Source organism: Nylanderia fulva, unplaced genomic scaffold (genome assembly GCF_048542155.1).
Source record: "Nylanderia fulva isolate GAGA-0341 unplaced genomic scaffold, ASM4854215v1 Scaffold49, whole genome shotgun sequence".
Taxonomy (NCBI): Eukaryota; Metazoa; Arthropoda; class Insecta; order Hymenoptera; family Formicidae; genus Nylanderia; species Nylanderia fulva.
The window spans coordinates 930,224-945,477 of record NW_028190576.1 but is presented as its reverse complement, the minus strand read 5'-3'; the positions used below and the strand labels follow the sequence as shown (position 1 = coordinate 945,477).

General features: G+C 37.4%; 1 protein-coding gene and 1 long non-coding RNA gene across 4 annotated transcripts in view; one reads left to right on the top strand and one right to left on the bottom strand.

Annotated features, from left to right (window-relative positions):
• LOC146721384 (uncharacterized) overlaps window positions 1-15,254 on the bottom strand; it is a 214,413-nt gene that overhangs the window by 85,504 nt on the left and 113,655 nt on the right. The window lies entirely within an intron of this gene.
• The window catches only part of LOC114940071 (nephrin), a 210,374-nt gene that overhangs the window by 87,194 nt on the left and 107,926 nt on the right, over window positions 1-15,254 (top strand). For both annotated transcript variants that reach the window (XM_029314553.2, XM_085486892.1), the window contains exon 5: window positions 8,147-8,257. In XM_029314553.2, the coding sequence (XP_029170386.2) occupies window positions 8,147-8,257 (111 nt within the window). The remainder of the gene's footprint in view (window positions 1-8,146; window positions 8,258-15,254) is intronic.

Sequence of the window (15,254 nt, the reverse complement as noted above, 5' to 3'; positions counted from 1 at the left end):
CTAATCGAGAGACTCGAAACGGTCACGTGCGGTTATCGCGGCTGCAGGCTGAAATCCCTCGGCGAACGAGAGCACGGCGACGAGAGGGTCGAACGCGTGACACACGATGGAAGTCCATAAATCTAATCGACGTCCACGGAAGCACGAACGCGCGAGAGAGAGAGAGAGAGAGTAGGAGGGCGAAAAAAAAAGACGAAAGGGAGCGAGCGAGAGAGGCAGAAGACGCCAGGGTGTGGTTCGTTAAACGAGCTTAACGTGTGCCACCCTCGTGGTAAGGCATTACTCTCGACTAACGGGCCGTGTTGCAAACCCTATTAGCAATATATTTTCCTCGCTCCGTCGGACCTCCTGGCCCGCCATTGTGTTGCTGGCCGAACGGTTTACACGTTGTCGTTGGAAACCCGTCCAGCGAGATTTTCGGTCCCGTGGGCCGGAAGCGCGCGCATCGATCCCTCTCCCACGGATCCTCATTCCCGGACGCTGACCCTCGGTAGAGATGGGGGGCTGATTTGTGCGGATAAATTCTTCTCGATTTTCTGACCGACCTCTCGAGCCCTTTTAACATAGGCGGCCTGTTGATTTGCCGGATGATGGTTAAATGCCTTTGGGATGCCGTTTGGATCCCAAAAGGTAGCGATTGCGTAATGCGAATTCATCGGGGGAAAAAAAGCAGGGAGATATATATATATATCTTATCGTTCGGGAGTGGAACTGTTTTAAATTTGATACATTTTTTAACGCGGGCAAGAATTAAAAGCTTATAGCTTTGCTAACTGCGCCGGCAGAATTGATATCGATGGTTTTTCAGTTGGAGAAAATAGCGCGCTCCGGAAAATCACGGTAAACACTCGCAACCGTATTCGCAGTGGGCCATAAAAAGAAAGGCGAAAGGAAGAAAGAAAAGCAGGAAACACGCGATCCCGGGGAAAGAAACCAACAAGCGCCGACTTTTCAAGTGCACCGCTTCGTGTCTCCCATTTATAACCGACAAAGACAACCGGCGGGTATCCCCGGTGGCGTACAGCGAAATTTCAGTAAAAGTTCTCGCGAGAGAGGGTCGTTCCATGGTCCGCATATGTTACCGCCTCGTTTTGTGCACTGGCTCTCTAACCCGCGAGATTCCGGGAAACGCCGAATGGGATTCGCGGGTGCGTACCACGGCGGCTTACTCTCCATCTACGTGAGCCACACACGAGACGATTCTCTCTTTCTCTTCCTCTCTCTCTCTCTGTTTCTCTCGCGAGAAAGACACGTAAATCCCGCAAATCATACCCAGGAACGTAAAGAGGAGGAAGAGCCGGGAAAAAGAAAGAGAAAGCGAGATCGCGTCCCGGCTTGCCCTGGGCTGCCTTTGTACGAGGTGCTTTGTACGACTTTAGACGGGTTTTAGCGGGGCTTCGATGCCGCGAGCTCGACGACATAACGGGCCGAATATCAAAACAGCCGAGGAGACGATAATAAATATGTAAAACTCGGCCGGAGGATGAATCTCGCACGCGAGAAGATTAATGAGCGGTTACGGAGAGGGAGGATTATCGCAGGGGATTGAAGTGAGGAAAAGCTCTACACATACATAGTATCTTTATCGTCGTGTTATAAATAATGTTTGATTTCGATAGGCTCGGCTTTTTAGATATCGGACCCTCGTATCGATCGATTGCGTCGATAATGCTGTAGTAGAATAATAATACGATAATATCTCATACGTGTATATACTACTAATGGTCATGAATATTTATTAGGATTAGTGCACGTGTGACGGATTTATTTCGTAGTTAATCGTAGAAGGTTAACGCGAAATTATTACTAATACGATTTTTATATGCATACAATATATTGCAGCATTTTGTTTCGGGAAATATAAATAAGAAATATGACGCAATATCGATAATTAGTAATTGGCGAGATGATACATGTATATCGATAAATAAATAACTTTCGTGTTAAAACAACTAATTGTGAAAAAGATATTAATATGAAACAATATTGTGAAATTTGTTTTATATTTTATTCTTAAATTTATAAAATTATACATTTTTAATTTCTTGTCAAATGGTAATTGTTAAAAATCTCTGCAAGAAACAAACAAAACGTGATAAACGTAGTCGCAAACATTGCGATAACATTTTCATAAGTTTTTATGTGCATATGACATTGCAGTATTTTGTATCGAGAAATGCAAATAAGGAAAATATGACGCAATATCGATAATTAGTAATTGGCGAGCTGAAATAAAGAAACAAATTTCCAATTAAAACAACTAATTGAAAAAAAAAGATATTAACATGATATTAATATATGATATAAAACTGTTTTATTTTTTATTCTTAAATTTATAAAATTAAAAATTGTTATTTCTTGTCAAAATAATTATTAAAAATCTCTGGAAGAAACAAACAAAACGTGATAAGAGTAGTCGCAAACATTGCGACTATATTTTCGTAGATTTTTCGCAGGAATTGTCGGCGCAAGTAGTACAAGCGCGTTTCGAGTCGGACGCTTGCGACTCTCGTTGATAGGACATCGGACACGTCTTTCGAGTTCTTTTTGCGAGCAAGTCGATTATCAGCGTAACAATGGCGAGATGATATAAACAAACAAATTTTATATTAAAACAACTAATTGAAAAAAAGATAATATGACATTAATATAAAGTTGTTTTATTTTTTATTCTTAAATTTATAAAATTAAAAATTTTTATTTCTTGTCAAAATAATTATTAAAAATCTCTGGAAGAAACAAACAAAACGTGATAAGGGTAGTCGCAAACATTGCGACAATATTTTCGTAGATTTTTCGCAGGAATTGTCGGCGCAAGTAGTACAAGCGCGTTTCGAGTCGGACGCTTGCGACTCTCGTTGATAGGACATCGGACACGTCTTTCTAGTTCTTTTTGCGAGCAAGTCGATTATCAGCGTAACAATGGCGAGATGATATAAACAAACAAATTTTATATTAAAACAACTAATTGAAAAAAAGATAATATGACATTAATATAAAGTTGTTTTATTTTTTATTCTTAAATTTATAAAATTAAAAATTTTTATTTCTTGTCAAAATAATTATTAAAAATCTCTGGAAGAAACAAACAAAACGTGATAAGGGTAGTCGCAAACATTGCGACAATATTTTCGTAGATTTTTCGCAGGAATTGTCGGCGCAAGTAGTACAAGCGCGTTTCGAGTCGGACGCTTGCGACTCTCGTTGATAGGACATCGGACACGTCTTTCTAGTTCTTTTTGCGAGCAAGTCGATTATCAGCGTAACAATGGCGAGATGATATAAACAAACAAATTTTATATTAAAACAACTAATTGAAAAAAAGATAATATGACATTAATATAAAGTTGTTTTATTTTTTATTCTTAAATTTATAAAATTAAAAATTTTTATTTCTTGTCAAAATAATTATTAAAAATCTCTGGAAGAAACAAACAAAACGTGATAAGGGTAGTCGCAAACATTGCGACAATATTTTCGTAAGTTTTCCGCAGGAATTGTTGGCGCAAGTAGTACAAGCGCGTTTCAAGTCAGACACCCGCGACTCTCGTTGATAGGACATTGGACACATCTTTCTAATTTTTTTGCGAGCGAGTCGATTATCAGCGTAACCATGGCAAGATGATATAAAGAAACAAGTTTCCTATTAAAACAACTAATTGAGAAAAAGATATTAATATAAAGTTGTTTTAGTTTTTATTTTATAAAATTAAAAATTTTTAATTTGTGTCAAAATAATTATTAAAAATCTCTGAAAGAAACAAACAAAACGTGATAAGGGTAGTCGCAAACATTGCGACAATATTTTCGTAAGTTTTCCGCAGGAATTGTCGGCGCAAGTAGTACAAGCGCGTTTCAAGTCAGACACCCGCGACTCTCGTTGATAGGACATTGGACACATCTTTCTAATTTTTTTTGCGAGCGAGTCGATTATCAGCGTAACAATGGCAAGATGATATAAAGAAACAAGTTTCCTATTAAAACAACTAATTAAGAAAATGATATTAATATAAAGTTGTTTTAGTTTTTATTCTATAAAATTAAAAATTGTTAATTTGTGTCAAAATAATTATTAAAAATCTCTGGGAGAAACAAACAAAACGTGATAAGGGTACTCGCAAACATTGCGACTATATTTTCGTAGATTTTTCGCAGGAATTGTCGGCGCAAGTAGTACAAGCGCGTTTCGAGTCGGACGCTTGCGACTCTCGTTGATAGGACATCGGACACGTCTTTCTAGTTCTTTTTGCGAGCAAGTCGATTATCAGCGTAACAATGGCGAGATGATATAAACAAACAAATTTTATATTAAAACAACTAATTGAAAAAAAGATAATATGACATTAATATAAAGTTGTTTTATTTTTTATTCTTAAATTTATAAAATTAAAAATTTTTATTTCTTGTCAAAATAATTATTAAAAATCTCTGGAAGAAACAAACAAAACGTGATAAGGGTAGTCGCAAACATTGCGACAATATTTTCGTAGATTTTTCGCAGGAATTGTCGGCGCAAGTAGTACAAGCGCGTTTCGAGTCGGACGCTTGCGACTCTCGTTGATAGGACATCGGACACGTCTTTCTAGTTCTTTTTGCGAGCAAGTCGATTATCAGCGTAACAATGGCGAGATGATATAAACAAACAAATTTTATATTAAAACAACTAATTGAAAAAAAGATAATATGACATTAATATAAAGTTGTTTTATTTTTTATTCTTAAATTTATAAAATTAAAAATTTTTATTTCTTGTCAAAATAATTATTAAAAATCTCTGGAAGAAACAAACAAAACGTGATAAGGGTAGTCGCAAACATTGCGACAATATTTTCGTAAGTTTTCCGCAGAAATTGTCGGCGCAAGTAGTACAAGCGCGTTTCAAGTCAGACACCCGCGACTCTCGTTGATAGGACATTGGACACATCTTTCTAATTTTTTTGCGAGCGAGTCGATTATCAGCGTAACCATGGCAAGATGATATAAAGAAACAAGTTTCCTATTAAAACAACTAATTGAGAAAAAGATATTAATATAAAGTTGTTTTAGTTTTTATTTTATAAAATTAAAAATTTTTAATTTGTGTCAAAATAATTATTAAAAATCTCTGAAAGAAACAAACAAAACGTGATAAGGGTAGTCGCAAACATTGCGACAATATTTTCGTAAGTTTTCCGCAGGAATTGTCGGCGCAAGTAGTACAAGCGCGTTTCAAGTCAGACACCCGCGACTCTCGTTGATAGGACATTGGACACATCTTTCTAATTTTTTTTGCGAGCGAGTCGATTATCAGCGTAACAATGGCAAGATGATATAAAGAAACAAGTTTCCTATTAAAACAACTAATTAAGAAAATGATATTAATATAAAGTTGTTTTAGTTTTTATTCTATAAAATTAAAAATTGTTAATTTGTGTCAAAATAATTATTAAAAATCTCTGGGAGAAACAAACAAAACGTGATAAGGGTACTCGCAAACATTGCGACTATATTTTCGTAGATTTTTCGCAGGAATTGTCGGCGCAAGTAGTACAAGCGCGTTTCGAGTCGGACGCTTGCGACTCTCGTTGATAGGACATTGGACACATCTTTCTAATTTTTTTGCGAGCGAGTCGATTATCAGCGTAACAATGGCAAGATGATATAAAGAAACAAGTTTCCTATTAAAACAACTAATTGAGAAAAAGTTATTAATATAAAGTTGTTTTAGTTTTTATTCTATAAAATTAAAAATTGTTATTTCTTGTCAAAATAATTATTAAAAATCTCTGGAAGAAACAAACAAAACGTGATAAGGATAGTTGCAAACATTGCGACAATATTTTCGTAAGTTTTCCGCAGGAATTGTTGGCGCAAGTAGTACAAGCGCGTTTCAAGTCAGACACCCGCGACTCTTGTTGATAGGACATTGGACACATCTTTCTAATTCTTTTTGCGAGCGAATCGATTATCAGCGTAATAATGGCAAGATGATATAAAGAAACAAGTTTCCTATTAAAACAACTAATTAAGGAAAAGATATTAATATAAAGTTGTTTTAGTTTTTATTTTATAAAATTAAAAATTGTTAATTTGTGTCAAAATAATTATTAAAAATCTCTGGAAGAAACAAACAAAACGTGATAAGGGTAGTCGCAAACATTGCGACAATATTTTTGTAAGTTTTCCGCAGGAATAGTCGGCGCAAATAGTACAAGCGCGTTTCAAGTCAGACGCCGGCGACTCTCGTTGATAGGACATCGGACACGTCTTTCTAGTTCTTTTTGCGAGCAAGTCGATTGTCAGCGTAACAATGGTCGACAATGGGAGTTGGAAAAAAATCGCGTTCCAGGTATCTCTCTCAGATAAACGTCGCTATAAAAGACCGTGAATGGGCCGGGTATTAGCGCCACTAAAGCGTCGTCTTGCGCCGCTCTCGCGTAATCTCCGTCGAGATTACGACATTCGTCCGTAGAATCCCGTGGGAACGGAGCACTTCTTTCCGCCGGAGAAGTTCTCGCTCTTCAGCATATCGATTCGAGCTGACTGGAGATCATATCGCACGTCAGGGATAGCAATTACTTTGACGATTATTGAATTCTTTCCGCGTCGTTAATTTAATTGTTATTGAGACAATATCTTTTTTGTACGTCGAGGAGTCTATAAGGAACCGAATTAATTTTAATTTTTATGTTCTTTGATATGCAATAACACTATAAAAAATAATAATAAATAATATATAAAAAGGATCTATATTTTATATATATATATACGTATAATTAATTGAGCGTGGACAATTAAAACAAAATAATTTTTTAAAATTTTGAAATTAAAACTGGGAGGAGGAAATTTATTATAATAAAATATAAAAACGCCACATATATAAACAAATAATTTTTAAATAAAATGCTACTTTCTAGTGCATATAAATGCACTGTTTGTCACGAGTCAAATTCTTATACGTACATCACATACGTTACATTTTCTACATATATTTGCCGTATCTCCTGCCACAGCTTGGAACATAGGTCGACAATACTGAGCTCTGTTTGCCTTTATAGAACACGTACCGAAAATATCGCTACATACTTCGGATACAGGCCGGGTACGCCCGGGATCGTCGACGATATGAACAAACAAGTCACGCCGGCGACACGACGGCACCGTAAACTTCGCTCGAGGCGAAACAACGATATCTACATAAGGATTCTCACGGGATCTCTTCGTGCGCGCCTCGTGTCAGCTCGCGCCGCCGTCTCTCGAGGTGCGCGCGCGGAGTCGATTCTCTCCCTTTCTCAGATGTTGGCTCACACAGCCGCACAGGTGGCCGCGATTGGAACGGTTGCACGTGTCGCCGTTGCCGAATCGGAATATTTCGCCGTACGCTGAAAGCTTTTATCGGTGTCGCTTTGCCCTCTCGCGCGAAAGTCTTCCCTGCGAGAACGCGATCTTTCCTCGAGCTTTACTGCGTCTTCCCACGCGAAGGAAGGAGGAAGCACGAACGAATGGAGCGCGTGCATTGTTGTCGTAGTCGTCGTCGTCGTCGCGACAATAGCCGAAGGCAATTTCCATTCGACATTCGAACGACATATCGGGATGAGATTCCCGTCGGCTTGTTTGCGTTTACCTCTTCCTCGGCTGTGAATGCACCGAGTTGGCGATGAAAAAGAAAGCTTGGATGCTCGCGCCAGTCAAGTGAAAGCAGCCGCTGTTGCTTCACCTTCTCGCCTTCTTTTTTCTTCTCGGTGATTGTTCCGCTTATTATAACACAATATTATATAGGAATATAATATACACCTTACAGCCTCTTTGACGCAAAAGTATATGCGATTAATTATCACGTTAATTTGCACGTGAATTTTCTTTGTGAAACAAATACAAAAATTATATTTTTATTATATATTTAATTACGATTTTTATATCCGTTTCTTATACTTAATATCTAGTTTTGTAAGAAATTAATTTGATTATATTTTATTACATCAGCCTCATAAAAATTAAACTAGATAATTCTTGCAATTAGCTAATTTGATATTAAAATGAGTCGATCAGTTCCTCAAAAAGTAATTATATCTTTTTCCAATTTTCTATGGCTATACTAATTGTTTGAGAAAAATTCATTTGAAAAATGCGCATGTCACTCATATATTTTCTCGCTTTCTGTTTACAGTGCCACCGGCGAAGCCGATAATCTATGATGCGAAAAGGCGAGACATGAGCAAACTCCTCGAAGCATACCCGGAGGGAGCCGACTTGTTCCTGGTTTGCGAGGTGCACGGCGGTAAGTGCTGGCTTTAACATTAACATAACTTTATGCGCGCTTTTAACATCTCTTTTAACGAACATCCCGAAAAAGGCACACAATCGCATTGTAAAACTTTTTAATATTCAATTCCAATTATACCTTGCATTACAATTCAGGAGAGGATTAAAACCCTCTTGAATTTAGATTAACGATAAGGTCTTGTACTCAGTTTCACTATACTCAAGAAGCTTAGCGCAAAGCCCCGAAGCCAACATAAATTACGGTAGGTAAAATCCGAGGTTCGAAAGAAACAAACCGATCGTTTTCTGCTATTTAATTATGCACGATGAAAAAGAAAACGTACTAATTTTTACATAATTGAGGACGGTTTCTGCCGACAAAAAAAAAGGTCTCTCTCTCTCTCTCTCTCTTCGGCTCCTGAGCATTTTTAAGAGTCTTTGAAAATCGTCGAGTCGCTGTCAGAAAAACGACGTGAAGGTGTAAACGTATGTTATGCGTGCCGAAACGAAAAATCCTATCTCGTCGAAGAAACGCGGGACAATATTCACGGGCGCGACGCCAATTCCATTTAGGGTCCTCGACACAACGCACTCGAAAAGGACGCGAACGGGAGCGGGAGATGGATCGCTAGATCTGAGTCTGGTAAGAGCGAGGGAAGCTTAAAAGAGAGCTCGCCCGCTTTTTCTCCGGTAGGCATCCATTTGACGACGACGACGACGATGACGCTGGGCGTCGCGTCGTGTCGCCTCGCGCAACGAGCGAATCCATCCTGGACCTACGCCAATTTCCATCCTCCCCGAAACTGTCGTCGTTCCAATGCACCCACCAGGAATCGTGCGCTCGCTTCCGTTGTCGTCGGAAATAAATTATCGCGGTCGAAGCCCTTCCGCGCAATAACTACGCCTTTAATCTTTTCACAGTATCGGGTCTTTTTTATTCGTTAGAGAAAAAAAAAAAGAACACGATTCTTTTAATTTTAAATTGTTGCACTAGCAAGTTTTATAAATATGTAATAACTTCATTTAAGCACAATCTTGATTCCGAAAGTAGCTTTAAAACTATAGTTAGTTAGACAGTATATAACTTCTTCGTTTTAGTAAAGATTTTAAAACGATAACGAAAGAGTACTCGACCTTAAAGAATTAGAAGAGGAAAAAATGTCGATGTTTCTTACTTCGAAATATATATTACATGAGAATTTCGGAGGGTGACGTTTTTCTTTTCCGTCCTCTTGAGAAAAGTCTGATAACGGAGTAAGAATACTTTTATTTCTTTCTATATTAACGTCTTACGGAAATGGTAAATGTAGGAAGAGATGAGAAGTTTGGTATCCGAGAAAAATATATATCAAGAAGAAGAGGGCGGAAATGACCTCGCAATTCGTCACGTTGTTGTGTAATCAACTTCTTGAAAATTCGCCAAAGTCGTCTCAGAAATTTATAGAAACATCTAGCTTTCAACGATACAAGGCACATCCTTATTTATCAACAGATTTTTAAAAGCGTTTGACCAAAACTATTTAATGATTATCTTCATTATCGAGCACGAGATATTAATATAGATCTTTGAAAAATTTTAAACGAGCTCTTAGCTCGTGAAATTTTCTGAAATCCCGTCTCACGGCGATGAAAAGATATCTTTAATAAAAGTACGAAACAGAGTCGATGGATGGCGGGGCGAGAATGAACTTCCTTGGAAGGCTCGAAAGCAGAGCGCGGGATGAAAATGAAAAGCGCGCTGGCAGAAGATTAACGTACAGTTGACTTCGGATTTCGTCGTCGCTGTGCAGAGCACGATGAATCCGTTGGATCCGTGCCAATCTCCGCTAACATTGCCCGAGCCACTATTTCCAGTTTAACACGAGCCACCAATCTCCCTCTTCTCTCGCGCGATTCCATCGCGGGATTGCGAATTGTTTCGAACTAAGTTTCATTTCCCGAGAATGTTTCGATGCTTTCCGTGAGCCAGATTACTATGGCATGTCGCGCGGACAAAGTATGTCGCGTGTCGATATTATTGAATTTCAACAAATGGCGGATAAATAATTAATAGCTCGACTCGATGTCGCCGGCTGCATCTATTGAAATACTCATTAAGCTTCTGTAATCAAAAAATCTACTGATACCGTTTTGAATATACATACATACATACATACACACACACACACACATATATATATATATATATATATATATATATACACTATGTAAACTGGTACTTTTATGTATTCTGGTACGTACCTCGAGGAAAAACTCTCTCGGAAAATGAAATCATCGAGAATCAATAACATACTCGGTCCCCTTTGAATACTAATTCTCAATTTGCAATCGTAGAAATTCTCTCGATTTTCAATTCTTTCCATTTCGAGATAAAAATAATCTTCGTCTCAAGATTATTACAATATAATAATATAAAACGTTATCACAAAAAGCTTACCGATATACGTGACTTATTAATATTCAAAGACTCGGTCGCGATATTTTTCAAGAATTTCAAGGATCAACGATTGCAGTCGCACTTCACATTCTACGCAACATGCCAATGATTTTTAAAAGTATTGCACGTCCTGGCTCACTCGCGTCTTTCTATCTCGCCTACCTATTTATTGTTACGCTCCTATTGTTGCGTTTTCTCATGCGCTTCTTATTTATTATTACGTCCCTATTGTTGCGTCCTGTTGAGGATTCCTGGGAGATTGCGCGCGGTTCATTTAGTTTTTGTTGCGAAACGTTTTTTTTTTTTGTGCTAAATAGAAAATATTTATCAGTATATTGTTACTTAATTATATTATAAAACAAGAGAAATGTTAATAAAAACTTCTTTCTGTTAATTTTTTTTTCTAAATTTATACGCGGATATTTATTATACGAACGAAACGTAAATAGCTTTCGTTCACAAAGAGTGTGAAATTACTCGGCACAAATTTCAACGAGACGGTATAATTTCCCAGTCGTCGCTAGCGCGATGCGTTTTTGCAGATGCAGCCGCAATTTCACCTTTCGCCGCGTTTCGGCGTCGAGCGGAAACGGGCTCCTCGGGACAGGTGATTTGTCACACGAGAACGAAGCGAGCTCGCTTCGCCCGACTTGCTTCGAAAGTTTTTCATGCACGCGTACAGGTAGCTGATGACTTCGAGGCGGAAAGAGCTTCGTGACGAGACACGAAATGCGACAGTAAAGAAAAGGAGAAGCGAAGTAGTAAGTAGGGTCGCCGCCGCGACTTCAGGCAGAAGATGCGATGAGAGAACTTTCGGCGCATTTATATTTCCGTCCCTTTTCGTATTACGTTTTTTTTTTTTTTTTTTTTCATCTTTCTCTCTTTCTTTTTATTTCTAGTAGGAAAACTCACTTTGCCCTTACTCTACTGATCTCTTCGGGAACAGCTGATTGCTCGTATTTTTCATTCGTCGAGAAATCCAGAGCGCCACTTGTTTGCACGGCTTTTCCGCTCGTTGCTTCCTCGCAATTTTGCCCTGTTTCCTGATTTTTAACATATGTATATACCTCGTTTATTTATTTTTTTTTCACTAAAATTCTCTGCATAATTAATTTTTTCTCCTTTTATTATCTTTGCATTTATCAAATATTTTGCTAATTAGAAAATGCAGATTTAAATCCTACATTTAAACAAATTTAATTGAACATAAAATAACAGTTTTATGTGCATATAGCCACATCATTACATACATTAATATTATATATTCATTCGGCCAAACAAGATATATATGCACTCACATATGTACATATTTATGGCGCTTGTGCAAATATTTGTCACGGTAAAAGCTGCAGATTGCACTTTTGTGAGCTTATTTTCCTTGCAGCGTCAATGAGCGCGCGGTAATTACGCCTGGTTTTTTGCAGACAACACGAAAACCTCTTTCAACCTGAACCGGGCAAAAGCGTCCGCGTACGCGTGCATATTAGCGTCGACTCGCATTTAACACCTGCGTCATGAAATATATAATACGCCAATTTCATAATGCATCGTTCGCCGCCGCTGTGGCAATTCGCGCACACATTAAGGGAGGGAGGAAAAGTTTGTAAGGGAGGATGGCCCCGAAGAGAAACGCGAGTATTTTTTGCGGCTTAGTTCGTGGGATTTTGGGCGAACGTCGATGCGCGAAATGTACGCGGGAAAATCGCATCGGATATATATACAAAAGGAAATAAAACGCCGCGGAATAACGCGCTGCGCGGAATACCAAAATTGTCATTACGAAGATATATCGCGCTCGTGAAGTATTCCGCCCGAATAATAATCGTTTCGCGATGCTCCCAATGGTTATTAATTCCCTGTGTTTTGGGGAATTAACGGCTTTCATCGACGATATCAATAAATCGGTATTTTGTGAAATTTTGCCTTTGAAAAGAATTTTGTCGATACTGATCGTACCGTGTGTGCAATTTCACACGTTAATACGAATCGTTTTGCAAGGTTATATCTGTATATACTAATTATTTTACAGGGTATCCCATAGACAATTGCTGAAACTGATCAGCTGTCATCTTTTAATGCATGCAGTTATTGAGAAAACAAAAATTGTGTTAAAAAGAGGAAAGTCTACAATTTTTAATTGATATAAATAAAATGTTTGTATGTCAGTTTAGTTTATTGAAAAAAAGTAATGAAAAAAGTGCTAATTCTGTTCTTTTTTTAAAAACTCGTAAAAACTTTTTCTGACATGTCATTTTTAATGTTATTGATGATCCTTTTAATAGCTGCTATTAAATCTGGCACTGTTGAAAATATTTATCATTAGTTTATGTAATTTTATGTAATTATTAGCACTTTTTTTATTACTTTTTATCAATAAAATAAACTATTATACAAATATTTGATTTATATCCATTAAAAACTGCAGACTTTTCTCTGTCCAAGACAATTTTTGTTTTCTCAATAACTGCATGCATTAAAAAATGACAGCTGATTAGTTTCAGCAATTTCCTATGGGACACCCTGTAGTAATATTAAAATATAGTGATATATCATTTATTATAATAAAATTTATTATATTATATTTATTTTTTTATTATAATAAGAAATATAAAAATAATTTATTTATTATAATAAAAAAGAAAGTAACTGTAATAATAACGCTAGTACAATGAAAGCTTGGATAATTAATATACGCGAAATAATTTTAGGAAGTAGACAATACACAAACGACACAAACTTTCGCATTGATGAATACGAAAGGATAAGCGCAGTTTTAACTTTAACGATCAACCACCGTTTTTATTCACGTCTCGAGTTCTTTGAATTACAAGTAATCGATTCTTTGAATTCCGTAATCGAGGTATTACTCGCGGAAAATGATTTAGCACAGCGCACGAGGTTGGCATATAATTGATTTATTGAACTACGGAAGCAACGTCGGAGCGAGAAATAAAAATCCTATCAATGTGAAGCCGGGATTAGTGCACCTTGGGTCGAATGCAGCTTCCTAACTCTTCGCATTTTGCAGTTTGTGGACGAGCTTTTCAGATATAACGATTCGAACGTTCGTTCTCGCTATCGAACTCGTGCCCGGATATTATTCGTCGTTCCGAATAATCATTACTTAGTTGTCCCCGAGGATGATTCTCTCTTGGGAAAACTATAATGCAACATATTTGACTGACCTGAAACCACGAATTCACTGAGTAAAGCAAGATTTTTTCTTACATTTTCTTGTTATTTACTGAATTTCGAGATGAAATTGTGCCTTGTATGCTGTACATTAGATAATTATTTTTAGTAAAATTATTTTTAATAATTTTATATGTATACATATATGTATATATGATTAATTTCGTATAAATTTCTCGAACAACTTTATAATTGGTATCTTCTCTCAATTAGAACAAAATATTTTGCATTTTCATGCAATGTATGATACAAATTGTAATTTTAATTACATAGTTTATTACGTGTCGAATCTATTATATAAATGTAATTTTGTGCAAAAGGTATCTCATATGAAAGCGTATTATCATATATTTAACATAATTGTCCTTATTACGGGATACAGTTGGTATGTCGAGTATCTGTTTGTGCATTGTCCTATTACTGACGTAAATTGCCTTCCGTCTTCCTTAATGTCACTATCTTTAGACGCGAATATGGAACTAGCATAAAAAGAGAGATTGTTCCTTGTTACCGTTTGCAAAAAGAAATGCATCTGAGAGAGAAGGTACAAAAACCAGAGAGGTATAAAGCCGGAGTATTCGAAAGAACGGAAAGGCGTCACGTTTCGCACAACGGTACGAAAACGTAATTGTTTTACAAATTGATTACTCGGGTATCGTCTATGTGCATTTTTAATCTTCAATTTCAGATCGTGTGTGCGGAAACGCTCGAATACAGAATAATATATAGTTACTTATATAGTAACACATTCACGCGACAGTAAAAATTGGCAGTAAAAATTCTAAAATGCACAATTTTTTCTCTCTTTCTTTCTTGCTTTCTCGCATTCGCGTCATCGATAGCTAGACCGGAACGGACTGACACGTCCGTCTCGTACAATGCACTTCCGACACTTCGAGCGGCACTTTACGACACGCACAACAAGCAACGCAGAGAGAGAAAGAGAGAGAGAGAGCCTGCGAGATCGCGAGTATAGTTGTTGGGTGCAACGCGAAGCGAGTCGGACACAAAACGCGGCGGACAGCTCGGAAGAACGGCAATGCGGGATAAAATCCGACGTGACGCTCTTCTCTCTGTTCACCGTACACCAGGTTGTGCATATGCAAAGCGAAACTTTCTGTTCGCTTCGTACACGGCGTTTCAAAAGCGCGTACATACATATAATATACGTTATTTTTCGCGAGGAGTTTCACGAAACACAAATGAAATGCGTCGCTCGACACGTGTCGGTGATTATTAAAGGCTAGTCTCATTACTTGTTTTAGTTCTGAATGTAGATATCGAGTATGGACGTGTGACATTATTAAACGCGGGTGAATCTTTTGGGATTATAAATATGATTGCATTCTTCATTATATGTTTGTTTTCAATATCAGAAAATAAT